Source organism: Phlebotomus papatasi, chromosome 3 (assembly GCF_024763615.1).
Source record: "Phlebotomus papatasi isolate M1 chromosome 3, Ppap_2.1, whole genome shotgun sequence".
Taxonomy (NCBI): Eukaryota; Metazoa; Arthropoda; class Insecta; order Diptera; family Psychodidae; genus Phlebotomus; species Phlebotomus papatasi.
The window spans coordinates 76,123,148-76,137,333 of record NC_077224.1 but is presented as its reverse complement, the minus strand read 5'-3'; the positions used below and the strand labels follow the sequence as shown (position 1 = coordinate 76,137,333).

Here is a 14,186-nt window from a genome sequence, read left to right as displayed (position 1 = left end):
CTGCAGGTGCAAACTTGCCGACATAGTTTAATTACAGGAGGTGGGGAAACCTCTAAAAGAGCTTACACTACTATAGGTAAGTTACCAAATTTCGCACTTGTGAACGTGTGATGGCGCAATTCATTTCAAATAAGTTTTTAATAAATGACGTAAATTACGACTTTCAATGAGTAATTTGTTTAATTATTTTTCTCAAGATCACACTAAATAAAATATTTAGTTTAGTATCATCACAAATATTTAAAAAAAAAAAAAAACTAAAACACATTAATATACTATAGGGGAAGGCTTTCAGGCTTCGAACATTTCATATTTTCCTATATTCCTTTAATGAATCTAACCTATAGCCGACCTATTGAGTGCCCTATAAATTTACGAAATAGCTAAATAAGATTTTAAGAGCATTCAGTTGCTTTTTATTCCACTTTCCAATTGAAAGGAAGTAAAATATAAAGAATTTGGTAAAAAGGACATTTTAATTTTTTTGCACTAAAAATTGAATTAATTACAATAGGAGAGACCGGGGAACATTTAGCCAGCAAATGAAGCTTTTTCTTCGGACATTATTTGTTAAAAAATTATAAGGTTTATCTAATGTGTTTGTGTTTCATAAGTAGCATTAGGATATTGGCTGTATGAAACAATGTAGTTCAAAGCTCTAAAATCCTTGCCTTTTTCCAGAGAGGATAATGAAAAAAATATGATATATTGGCTACATGTGCCTCGGCCGGGGTAGATATAGCCATTTTTAGGATAGGGGAGACCGGGGTACCTATAGCCAGGGGTAAAAGTAGACAGTGGATTTTTCTCGTTTTTCTTAAAATGTACATCGAGCAAAGTATTTTTTAATGAAAGTAGGAACACATCCCCATATTACCAGAAATATTTATAACTCTGATCCTGTTATCCTACAAATTAGAAGCATTTTTATAAAATGGGTATAAAATTGTAGATTTGATGTTACAGTTTTTGGACCAGCATTTGGTTTTCTGAGTTTCTAGTCAAGATTTCATAGTTTTACCTCGTTTCTGGTTTAATAAACCTAATTAAAAAATATTTTTCACTTGGATAATTATTATCCACTTTTTTATATAAGATAATAAGCACTGAAACAGCCCTCGGGGCAGTTGTAGTCACTCTTCCGTCTCGGCCTAAAACTATCAATGATTTTTCACTAATCCATGGATAATTGTTAGATGAAAAAGTACTATTGATATTCCAAGCAATATTGCCATTCGGATGAAAAATTTGTGAAATAGATTTTTTCAGGATATTTTCATCAATTTTGCCGCAATTACAAAAATGTCATAAAAAAGTTGGCTAAAGCCCTTTTCTTTAGGTTTAAGTGACATATTTAGCATCAGTGGGCTTCAGTGTATCAAGTGAAACAATATTTGGTATCTCCAGTTTAAAATTTCATCTGGGAAACTAGTGGCAATTAGTACCCCAAAAGTGGCTATTTCTACCCAGGCCGGGGCAAGTGTAACCAATGTGTCATACTTTTTTCATTATCCTCTCCAGAAAAAGGCAAGGATTTTAGAGCTTTGAACTACACTGTTTCATATAGCCAATATCCTAATGCTACTTATGAAACATAAAAATATTAGACAAACCTTATCATTTTTTCACAAGTCACTCGCGAAAAAAAAGTTTCATTTGCTGGCTAATTCTACCCCTGTCTCCCCTACTAATTGCCAGCAGTTTTCCAGGTAACATTTTGAACTGGAGATACCAAATATTGTTTCATTTGATATACTGAAGCTCACTTATGTTAAATATGTTACTAAAACTTAAAGGAAAAGCTTTAACCGAGGTTTTTTATGAAATCTTCGTAATGGAGTCAAAATATCTGTTTCATATCGCACATCCAAATGACAATATTACTAGGAATATCAATAGTATTATCCAACAATTATCCATGTATTACTGAAAAATCATTGGTAATTTTAGCCTGCCACGGAAGAGTGGCTACATCTGCCCAAGGGCAGTTTCAGTGTTTAACATCTTATATAAAAAGGCAGATAATTATTATCTAAGTGAAAAATACCTCTTAATTAATTTTAATAAACCAGAAACAGGTAGAACTATGATATCTTAACCAGCAACTCAAAAGACCAAATAATGGGGCAAAGCTGTAACAGCAAAATTACAATTTTATTCCCATTTTATAAAAATGCTTCTAAATTGTAGGATAACAGGAGCAGACTTATAAGGCTTATATAAGTATTTCAGGAAGTATAGGGACGTGGTCCCATTTTCATTAAAAACATACTTTGCTCCATGTACATTTCAAGGGAAACGAGAAAAATCTATTAAATAATGCTGCCCCTGGCTAACTGTACTCCTGTCTCCCCTATCCATCAATTTTGAAAATTGTTTTGTATATGTGTTCTTATGCTATTTTTTCTATTACTTTGTTCCTTTAATTTACGCAAAAACTTATCATTTGTTCCCTTTGTGCCTATAATATTTGATAAGTAAAACCTGTAAAACCATTTTTTCTGCCTTTTTGTTCCTTTACTGAACAGTAGCGCCGTACTAAACGTATTAAACTGTTTAAATTCTTCATAAATGACACGCTCAGAGCAGAAATGGACTCTTTTAATAGGGAAATGCATACAAAGGAGACCAATTCTGCTCTGAGCTTCTCAAATGTAGAGACCTTTCAATGTCCAATAGTAATCTATAAAACAGATGAAGTTCATAAAACTGACACCAGAGGCGCTACAGTCTCAAATATGTCCAAAAAACACAGTAGACTCTCTCTCAATTGGGCATTTGGGGCAAAATGTCATACGGTTTATCGATAGATTTGGGCGTCAAAGCTCTTGTAAATTCCACAAAAAGCACTCAATTATAAAGAATCACGATAAAATAGGAAGAACTACAGCGAATTTGAGCAAGTTAGCTATATAATTAAACGTGAAAATTGTCAATAAAATTTTTCGCCCAAATCCGAAAATCGCATATGTCAGAATGATTAATTCTTAAGGCTTCTATACACTGGAAGCAATTTTCGTCAAAAATTGCTTTTTGGAAGGAAATCGTCTGCACTGCTTTAGGCGGATACATCAAATTTCTGTCAAAAATGCAATTTTTGACGAAAATTGCGTGTAGAACTTTTTAGATTAAGTCGGTCTACAACATATCAAAAAATAGTTCTATAGAGCACTGTTAGATTTTATAATAAAATAAATAAAATAGTTCAAACTGTTTTGGAAACATTTCTTTTTTTAAGTTTTCGTATTGCATTTCGAAAGAAGGGAAGAAATTATTGAAAAATTGTTATCACGTTTTGAACTGGAGACACTTGCGTAGAACAGTCAAACATCATATAATATCGATTCCAGATAAAACTATTATTGAAAAATATAATTTTGTTTAATTAAGGAATTAAAAGTCAGAAAATCTTTTTAAAAAAAATCGAGCTTCATTATACTTTCATAAGTGCGATTTGTCATGCTTTATCCCATTGTCGTGTCGTAAGGCAAAAATTAAAAGAACCTAAATTCCTGTAGGTCTCTACCGTGGAAATATCGTGGCTGTGAAGCGGATACACAAACGGAGCGTCGATATAACACGCACAATACGGAAGGAACTTAAGCAGATGCGTGAGGTTTGGCTCCATATAAAAAAGTCCTCCCACACAATTCCTTTTTGGTGTTTCCTCGTCGATGTCTTGTATTGAATGTTGAGTGAGAGCTTTTGTGCCACCCTTCGTTTGATAACTTATTGACTTTCTAAAGAATTCTCTCCCTTCCTCCCCCGTTCAATTTTTTTTTCGTACTGAGTCAGGTGAGGCATGAAAATGTAATTTCGTTCATTGGTGCCTCCGTGGATCCCAACTGTATCGCCATCCTCACATCGTACTGCCCGCGTGGGAGTCTCGACGATGTACTCAGCAATGAAGATCTCTATCTGGACAACATGTTTATTTCTTCGCTCGTCAGCGACATCCTCAAGGGTATGATTTACATTCATGAGAGCGAAATTGTGTCACATGGGAATCTGCGGGCTAGCAATTGTCTGGTGGACTCCAGATGGGTGTGCCAGATTACGGACTTTGGCCTTCATGAATTCAAGTCTGGACAGGAGGAACCCAACAGGTTAGACAATGTTTGTTCTTTCCCCTTTATCAAATAATGAGCCATTGTGCCGGAAATATATTTTTGTCTCATTAATTTTGGCTCCAAACTGTAAACCACCCGAAAGCTCCTTATATTGAATCTCACGGCTCAAAAGATACTTTCACATTAAGCCCATGATATTTAGATAATAAAATCGTCAGTAATTTTATGGTGCTCGAGTTATATCCTGACCATCTTTATAACGCATCATTAGAAATCCTAACAGGGCGAAACATGAGAAAACCTACACTTCCTGAAATGGGCTGTTATTTTTCTATTTTACAATATTAAATTTATCAATAGAAGGTATTTTTATCATTCAACGAAATTGAGAACTTTAAAAAATGGAAAATATTTGAATGAAACAATATTGATGAGAATCAATGGGAAAGTATTTTTAAAATGTGAGTCAAAAGTTCCAAATGATCATCGCAAGACTTAGCAATTTTTATTGCTCGAACTCAAAGAGAGAGCAGTTATATAATCGTCTTTTTTTTAACTTTTCACTGTTCTGGAGCTTCAACGGTAAGAGATATCGACTTCCGGTCTTCGATGACCCCCAATAAAAAAAACAATATCTCTAGATGTTTTTCCCCTTTTTCCCTTCCCCTCCCCTAAAAACATTTTTTTCAGTTTTTCTCAAAATTGGCCCAAGCTTTTTCAATGATTTTTGGATATGTTATAGAGGTAGTCCAGGGGAACATTTCGCCTAAACATACCTATGACCGAAAAATTCGCCATTTTGAATTATTGAAGGTCAAAGGTCAACAACTTTGGAAGAGTAATTTTCCACCCCATTTGGTTAAATTTGAATTTTTTGGAGAGGTATTGAAATTTCGAACCCGGCTGCATCGGTCTTCATCGGTAATGAGTCGGTTAAGTACCGATTTTTTGATTTTCAAATGCTTTTGTGATTTATGAATCAATTTGATCTCTAGTGGATCAGTAATACCAAAAGATCATGCAAAAAACTAATTCACGGTGAGCTCTATCTCGTGAGTTCGAGCATTCCACAAAGATGGGACGCTTTGCAGTCTCTTTTTATCAATAAATGAGCTAAAATAACACAAAAAATAAGCTTCTAAAGAAACTCAACTAAAAATGTTGCAGTCCAAAAAAAAACAGAAGTTGCATAAACACTCTTAAAAAAAGTTTAAAATGTATTGTTTTAAATAAAAATTGAATTTTTTGGTACTTCTTGTTCAGAAATGTTGTTTGGCACCCTAAAAAGTAGGTTATTGTATTTGATATGTCTAAAATAATTTTCAATTCATTTAAAATTGAATAGAAATATACACATTGCTTTGTTTACAATATCGGACACCAAGTTTCCCTTAATCTTCCAGAACTCTTTAAAGAATGTTTCTACAACATTTCTTTCGTAGAAAGCGACACTCTATTGTTTATATGGCATTGTAAAACATTTGGAATTTTAAAAAAAGAAACTAAAAACTTATCCAACTTTGAGAAACAAAAGAACCGTCCGATATTGCAAGTTGTACGAAATTCAGTACACAGCTCTTACAAGGAATTCTATACAATTCTAAAAGAGTTTTTAAATTGAACTTATAAAACAAATTTAATTTTACTGAAATATAATTTTAATAATATTTTTTGTGAATATCGGATGTTGGCGAAAATAGATTTCAAGGCTTGATACTAAAAGGGATGTAAGGAGGGTAAATACAACAGTTTTTATAAATCTATATTAAATAGCATCGCAATTTCAAAGAAAGCACATTTCTCATTTTTTTTCCTTAACAAAATAACTTTGTTTCACTGGTAAAAAAAGGTGGATCATTTTGATTCATTCGCGATCCTTTTGGTGAATCAAATATGATCCATCATTTCAAATGTTTCATTTCGATCCTTTTTTGAAAGATCATTTTGATCCATTGCAAATGAATCAAATTTTGATACTTTGAATGGTTCACTTTGAGGAGCTTTTCAATGGATCAGTGAATGATACTCTAAAATTGATCAAATGGAACTTTTAAAATGATGGCTTTTTAATCTTTTTTAAATGTAATGCATTTGCCCTTCAAAACAAATTAAAAGAAAAACATATATATCTGAAATATTTCCAGATATGCGCTTCTAAATGTTCCGAAGCTTGAACGTAGAGCAAAAAACACTTTTTACACAATGAAAATCTAAGGATTTTTTTTTCACTATTTGATCAACAGAAAGTTCTCTCTTTCCGGGGGTGGAACACCGACAAAATTACTTGGAATTCTACAAATCCGTGCAACTGGGGATTATTTTAATTTTCGCTTTTTTTACTCACTTGGCAAATTTTCCACGTTTTCACAAGTCTCCAAACTTAATCCTTTTTAAACTATAACATTATAATTTGTAGAAAAGCGCCACTAAATATCTAAAAGGACACATATTCCACGACAAGCGCACCCCGTTTATTTATGCGCTCAGCGTGTGTCAGTGACTGTCACTGACGTCACTAAAAGTGGCGTGATTATCCAAGTGATCCATTCAAATGTATCACTTTTGACATATCGTACCAAATTTTCAATCGCTGAAATATCACGGTTAAAATTTTAAAGCTATCAATTTTTTAGTTTAGACACGTTCCCCTTATATGAGCAAATACAGTAAACACATTTTTTACTGTTTTAATGGTTTTATTTAGTAAGAAAATTCGTGGAAAATAATCGCAATAGTGATCCAATTGAAATGTTCAATTTGATCCATTTGAATGTATCCCATATTTTCTATATTTTTTGGCGTAATATCCTGAAGATTGAAAATAGTTGCCTCAAAAATGTCTCATTCCGCCTTGTTATATTATTCCTTTAAACCTAAAAACTCATTTTCGCTATTTTCCTTTTATTAGTTGGCAGAAAAATATTCTTGAACATCGATCTTTCTGAAATGATCGATTCGAGGAACCTTTCAATGTATCATTGAATGTGATCCTTTACTTGGATCACTGAAGTGATTCATTAAAGAAGAATCAATTCAATTCAAGTGATTTGATGAAAATGAACCTTTTAGGCCATGATTCTTTTGAAATGATCCCTGGTGATCCATTAATTTTTACCAGTGTTCCTGAATACCAATCAGTCTCTTTTTACGATGAATATTCAAAATATAAAATGATGAAACTTGAATAGATACAATCCCCAAAATTTTTGTAAGCACATGAAAGCAGAAAAGCAAAAAAAATCGTGGCTGTTCCATTTTCTATTCCATCCACTGTAAATTTAGCTAAATTCCCAAATTGTCTTCTGAATTTGTCTTGATAAAGAAATCTTCCCACGGCAATAAATTCACCAATTTAGCAAATAAAAATTTTATACTGTGCAGAGAAACTGTCGAGATGGCGAGAAATCTTTGTCGAGCCCCAGAACTCCTCAGACACCCAAATCCACCGAGTCGTGGTACCCAAAAAGGCGATGTTTACAGCTTTGGAATCCTATTGTACGAAATCATTGGCAGAAATGGACCATGGGGAGAAACTCAATTGACCAAGCAAGAAATAATTCACAAAGTTCGTTCACCCAGTCCAGGAACATTTTATCGACCACCTCTGCGTTTTCTGGAAATTCCCGATTATGTGAAACAGTGCCTAAGATCATGCTGGGATGAGGATCCAGAACTGAGGCCTGATTTGCGACTAGTCAGAGTTAAATTGAAAGAAATGCAGGCTGGATTGTGAGTTAGAAGTGAAAACTTTCGGATTTTTTTTTAATTTAACTTGCCTTCTTTACCTTTTTATTAAAGAAAACCCAATATTTTCGACAATATGCTGGCCATTATGGAAAAGTATGCTTACAATCTTGAAGGATTAGTCCAAGAGAGGACGAACCAACTTACGGAGGAGAAGAAGAAAACAGAAGCTTTACTCCATCGGATGCTGCCCAAAACAGTGGCCGATTCCCTGAAAAGAGGTGATCCCGTTGAAGCTGAATGCTTCGACTGTGTCACAATCTACTTCAGTGATCTCGTGGGATTCACTGAGATGTGTGCTCAGAGTACACCCCTTCAAGTTGTCGAAATGCTAAATGACCTATACACCTGTTGTGACTCCATCATCTCCAACTATGATGTATACAAAGTGGAAACTATTGGGGATGCTTACATGGTGGTATCTGGGCTTCCTATCAGAAATGGGGATCGCCATGCTGGAGAAATAGCCTCCCTAGCTCTCCATCTACTCAATAAGATCTCCAAACTTGAGATTCGTCATCGGCCTGGAGAACTAATTCAAATTCGTATTGGAATCCATTCTGGGCAATGCGTGGCAGGAGTTGTAGGACAGAAAATGCCCAGATATTGCCTATTTGGCGACACCGTGAACACAGCATCGCGAATGGAGAGTTCTGGGCTACCGCTGAAAATTCACATCTCTGACGCAACATATGAGCTTTTGCAGAAAATTGGAGGGTACAAATTTGAGGAAAGAGGTCTCATTCAGATTAAGGTAAACAAGCATGAAAAATACTCATTTTACCATTGGTCATATACAGGTCAACAACTATTGGTCACGAAACGCTTGTTATTGTGGGAAAATCACACGGATTGTGGCTCAATGAAATTTTATTAAAATGCCCAGAGCGATTTTTAGATAGTCTCTATTGATTTATGAAATATGAATATGCCAATTTTGGCTCAGTAAGAGCCGCTTTATTTTTTTATTAAGGGTGGAAAAATTAACTGAAAACACGAATAAAGATTATCAGGAAGATTATTTTATGAAAAATAATCTCACGAATCGTGGAATAATGGAAAATAAAATATAATTAATGCTTCTTAACTCTTTCGCATATTTTCTGGAATTCTGGGTATTTAAAGGAAAATATGGATATTCCGGACAAAGCAATTTTTTGTACTATTTCATATCGATATAGGGGAAACTGGGGCACCACCAAACACGGGGTAGCACCAAACACTGTGATTTTTTAATCAGATATTCGACTTCTGATGACAAAACCTATAGAAATTTTTAGGCCATATAGGGATGTTTGTTCACTAAAAGAAATGGTAGAGAGAGTCCAAGTAGTTTAGAAATGAAAATTAGTGTTTTGTGCTACCAAATATTGGTGTCCAAATGTTTGGTGTCCAAATGTAGGAGCCTGATTAATTCTTGAACTAAGATATTTTTGATCCAAAAACATTAAAAAAAAATGGCTCGCTGGATATGTCACAGTCCAGAAGAAGTTAAAGGCTTTAACAAATAGAAGAGGATGGGATACGGGATAGAGTTTCATAACTAGTAAAATCTACGAAAAGTCCCAGCCAAGCTTATAACAGCTTCGATTATTTTCACGCACTAAAGTGTTTGATCCAAAGTGATCTAACGCTCTGAACAAAGGGGAGATATTGGGGTGAAAATGTGTACACCACTTCCAGGCACTTCCACAATTTGTATGGAATAGCCCTGCGCACTTCCAAAGTTTCGCAACACTCTCGAAAATGCTGCAATACTTTCAGCACTTCCTGCACTTCATGCACTTCCTACACTTACTAATCGATTATTTATTTAATCTTATGAGAAATCTAATTGAAAAAACATAAAAAAAAATATCTCAAGAAATTTATTATTCCGCATATTTCTAACATTTTGCTTATATTTTGAATTTTTAGCGACAGATATTCTTGCATACTTTCAGTAATTTAATATTATCTTTGTTTTACAAAGGGGTATCAACATATTTTGTATTTTCCTAAGAGACCAGTGACGCTACTTTTGGAAAATAGAGTCTCTAAAAAAATGTATTGTCGTTTGCAATTATTGACGCTGTGCTGGAAAGTCTGTAAGAATCCAAATGTACGAGCTTGATTCTCTCCCTGATTTCAAAATTCTTTAAAATTGAAACGTTTTGCACTCTTGGGAAAGATTTTTAGTGATTGCTAATTAACTTTTGCAACAAACTTATTATTATTTTCCAACATTTTAATAATCTCTTCAATTGTTATCGAAAAATTTTCTTCCATTAGGATACTCACAATATAGCCATCAATATTAGAGACCGTTTAAAATGGAATTGATATTTTGAAGAATAAATCCCTATTTCGAAATTTTCAATGCCACTTTTAAACATCTTTATTTAGAGCAAGGACACGATCACACGAAGTCCATCATTTCTATTTATTCAAAATTACTCAAACATATTACAAATGTTCCTTTTCGTTTCTCATTTTGTAAAAGTTCTCAAAACCACAAATCGACCTTTTTGAAGAATACTTTTGAAGAGACGTAATACACTAAAACCTTTCCAGCATATGCAAAGACGTAAACAAAAAAAAGGTGGATGTATTCTATGGGATATCCCTTAACTACATTTGCGAAAAAGTCCCACAAATTTATGCAATCATATAATACATATTACGATAAATTATTTAAAAAATATCAAATTGATTCAAAATCAATTGCAATAGCTATGTCATTATTTGTGAGCAACTATATGAATTTGAAATAACTGTAAAAATTAAAGAAAACTATTATTCAGCAGAATATTTCCTCGGAAAAATTACAACACAAATTAACACTTCGTAGAACCCTAACTAAAAGTGTCACGGAAGGACTAAGTGGCAGCCGCTGCCACTTATCGAATTTTACATAATATTTTGATATTTTTAATTACATTTTAACATTCGGAGCTTTAGTCAATTCTTTTCTGATGTCTGAATCAGAAATTTCATCTCCTTGGCTACTGTATCTAAAGATTTTTAACCATTCGATGTTTTCATCTTTATCAGAATCATGGAGTCAGGGAAAGTGGTGTGCCTTTTAATACGGCAGCCTTTGAATGTTTCAATTTTTCTCTTATTTTTCAAAGCAAAAATTCTACTTTATGAACAATAGTTAATAAGATAAGATAAGATAAGATTTTGCCAGGGGTCAGTTCTCCATTTCGGATATTCCGATGCATCCAGGCCACCAATTAAGCCCCTTATGCTTCCCCACTCCTATTCTATCTTATCCCCCGATACGGGTAGCCGCTCTAATATCACAGCTCTGTGAGCAGTCAGTGCCGTTACTATGCCACAGCATCCCTTCTCGGTGTGTGCTTGGGATCAGTGACAGCGAATATTTGTATCGATTGAAGTACCACTTTCACATCGAAACTCGTTCTCGCACCAGCCTCAATTGTTTTTAGGCGGTTCACTTTTTTGCCAATATGCACCATTGACATTACTATTCATTCATTCACTGGACGAATTCGAAGCCGATATGGCATGAGAAATCTTTTTTCTGCTGCCGCTCAGCCACGAACCCACGACCTCGCAGTCACAGAGCCACTGCTCTATCCACTGACCCACTCGAGGCGCTGAAATGATGAAAAATTGAATAATTCCCAAAATTATTCATATTTCCCAATTCAATATTTCCCATAATTCTTCTCAATAATTTGCAAAAACACTTTCAATTTGTTCTTTTAAGGCTTTTATACACTAACAATCAAGAAAATTACATCTGTAGAACGTCAAACTCCCATATAAAATGCATAAGGCAGCAACTGCCACTTGGTCCTTCCGAGTGCAGTTTTTTGTTTTTGCAATATATTTACATTAATATTTAATTTTTATTAAAAATTGTATAACGAAAAAATAGCTAGATAAATTCTGCACGCATTCAATCAGGCGTCCAGGCGAAATGATATATTCTTCACTATAAAAAATAACATTGAAAACTAAATTGGCAGCGGCTGCCACTAGGGTCCTTCCAAGTGTTAAGATTTGATTAAGATTTGTCTATGGGTCGGTTATATTCCTTGCGGAACCGCTGCACCCAGGCCACTTATTTGGGCCCATTATGCACTCCCCATTCTCCTGTTCTATCTTAACCACCAAGGCGAGTAAACCTGCTCCATATTACAGTGCTCTGTGTGCGTTCTGATACACACAGTACCGCTTTATATCACGGTAAACCAACCTTGGTTTGTGGATCTGGGCAGTGAATGAGTATTTGTATTCGACTGAACTCTGCATGTCGAAACTTATTTCCTATACCAACCTCTCTTTTTAGGCGCTTCATTGTCAATGTATTGACATTACTTTTCCATTCATTCACTGGACGAATTCGAGACTATTACAACGCAGCTGGAAAATCTGCAGCTGCCTAGTCCCGAACCCTCGACCTTACAGTCACAGAGCCACTGCTCTATCCACTGATCCACTGAGGCCCTTCCAAGTGTTAAAGATTGTTTCTGTTTATGTTAATAGTGAATCAATCTTTAAATTTCGGGTAAAATTTCCCAGCTGGATCTTGTATTTCGCGTAAAAAAGTAATATACTTTGTGAGCGTCTCTCCGGTGAGGTAGTGTTGCCTATTCCGGCAACATCTCTTGCTTTCCTAAATTTCTTATTCCTTTTGTGTGTTTTTTTTCAATTTCTGGGTTCTACAATGCCCGGAGAAAAAAAATCATCGCTTCTATGAAAAAGATTATGTGGAAAAGGCCTTGGAAGAGTTCAGGAAGGGCAAATTGCTATGGGAATTGCTGAGATGCTACTCTTCAGGTCTTCAGGACAAATTACATGGAAGATGTCAGGGCTTGTGGGTCATATAAACGTATTAAACTACAGTAGGCTCTCTCAAATTCGGGCATATGGGACCGAAATGTCAGCCGAATTAGACAGAAATTCGGGCGACAAAGTTTTTGAAATGCAACGATTTTTAGAAGAATTTCGGTTCGACAGAATGTAGCAGGAAATAGACGGAGACACTGAACCTTTCTTGATTTTCACAATTTTATTCTCTACGACGTTTCGAGGATGGATGTCCTCTTCATCAGGTATCGAATATGGCAGGGAAAATCACGTACAGGTGGGAGTTGTTACACTGCACTTGAACTTTGATCACAAATTGATCCGTGATGTTCACCATTCGACTGACCGACACAGAATTCTGTGTCGGTCAACTCCCACCTGTACGTGATTTTCCCTGCCATATTCGATACCTGATGAAGAGGACATCCATCCTCGAAACGTCGTAGAGAATAAAATTGTGAAAATCAAGAAAGGTTCAGTGTCTCCGTCTATTTCCTGCTACAACGATTTTTATTCATGTGCATATAGATATTGAGTTTACACACTCATATATAACGTAAATTGCATGAAAATCCCTCAATAATGCAAAATCACATCAAAACTAAAGGCGTCTACACATTGGGGACAATTTTCGTCAAAAATTGCGTTTTTGACAGAAATTTGACGTTTCTCCCTACAACGCTGCAGGCAATTTCCTTCAAAAAAGCAATTTTTGACAAAAATTGCTCCCAATGTGTAGAGGCCATAAGACAGACCATGCCAAATTTGAGAATATTTGATTCATTTGATAATCATAACCAACTTGAAAAATGACAACAAACTTTTTTCAAATGTAACCGCTGCCCGAATTAAAAAGTAGCCCGATCTTAAAAGAGCCAAATTTGCGAGAGTCTACTGTAAATATTAAACTCGTTCCGCTTGACATTTTGAAATTTTCTATCCGTTGCGTCACAAAAGGTGGTCAGAAAAACGGTGGCCGGTATTTCACACAAAGTGGCCGGAATACTACCCAAAACAATGTCCGTATTTTTATTAATTTTTCAATATTTTAGCAAGTGATTTAAAGAAAACTAAGATGATAAACTAGTTTTCAAGGTTCTACACAACCCTCCCGAAAAGGAAGTAACAAAAAATATCAATATGAATTAAAAATATTGAATTTCAAACTTAGGACTTCGGTGCTTATATGCAACTATGCCGAAATTTGGCACACTTACCCTATATCAAAATTGTCCCTACTCTTAATAATAAAATCCTGGCTAGCCCTTGAATAATTTCACTCATTTTACTAAACAAGTGAGCGGTGAAGCTTAAAAGACTTCGCAGAATTCTCTGAAAAAATTAAATTATTTATGCATTTTTTTAATAAAAAAAAAAAATTTACAGGGCAAGGGAGAAATGCGAACGTATTGGCTGCAGAGTGAGGACATCAACAAGAAAATCGAACGCTTCGGTTCGAGTGACTTCGATGAATCATTTTGTGAGTTGATAGAAACCTGCCACACCTCTCATTTATTCTCATTGAATAGTCTCTGTGTGCCTTTCTTT

General features: G+C 34.9%; 1 protein-coding gene across 1 annotated transcript in view; it reads left to right on the top strand.

The window, feature by feature from the left end:
* LOC129805802 (guanylate cyclase 32E-like) overlaps positions 1-14,186 on the top strand; it is a 34,408-nt gene that overhangs the window by 19,484 nt on the left and 738 nt on the right. Inside the window, exons 10-15 of the mRNA XM_055853972.1 lie at positions 7-76; positions 3,519-3,616; positions 3,796-4,106; positions 7,452-7,799; positions 7,869-8,568; positions 14,025-14,118. Coding sequence (XP_055709947.1) covers positions 7-76; positions 3,519-3,616; positions 3,796-4,106; positions 7,452-7,799; positions 7,869-8,568; positions 14,025-14,118 — 1,621 coding nt within the window. The remainder of the gene's footprint in view (positions 1-6; positions 77-3,518; positions 3,617-3,795; positions 4,107-7,451; positions 7,800-7,868; positions 8,569-14,024; positions 14,119-14,186) is intronic.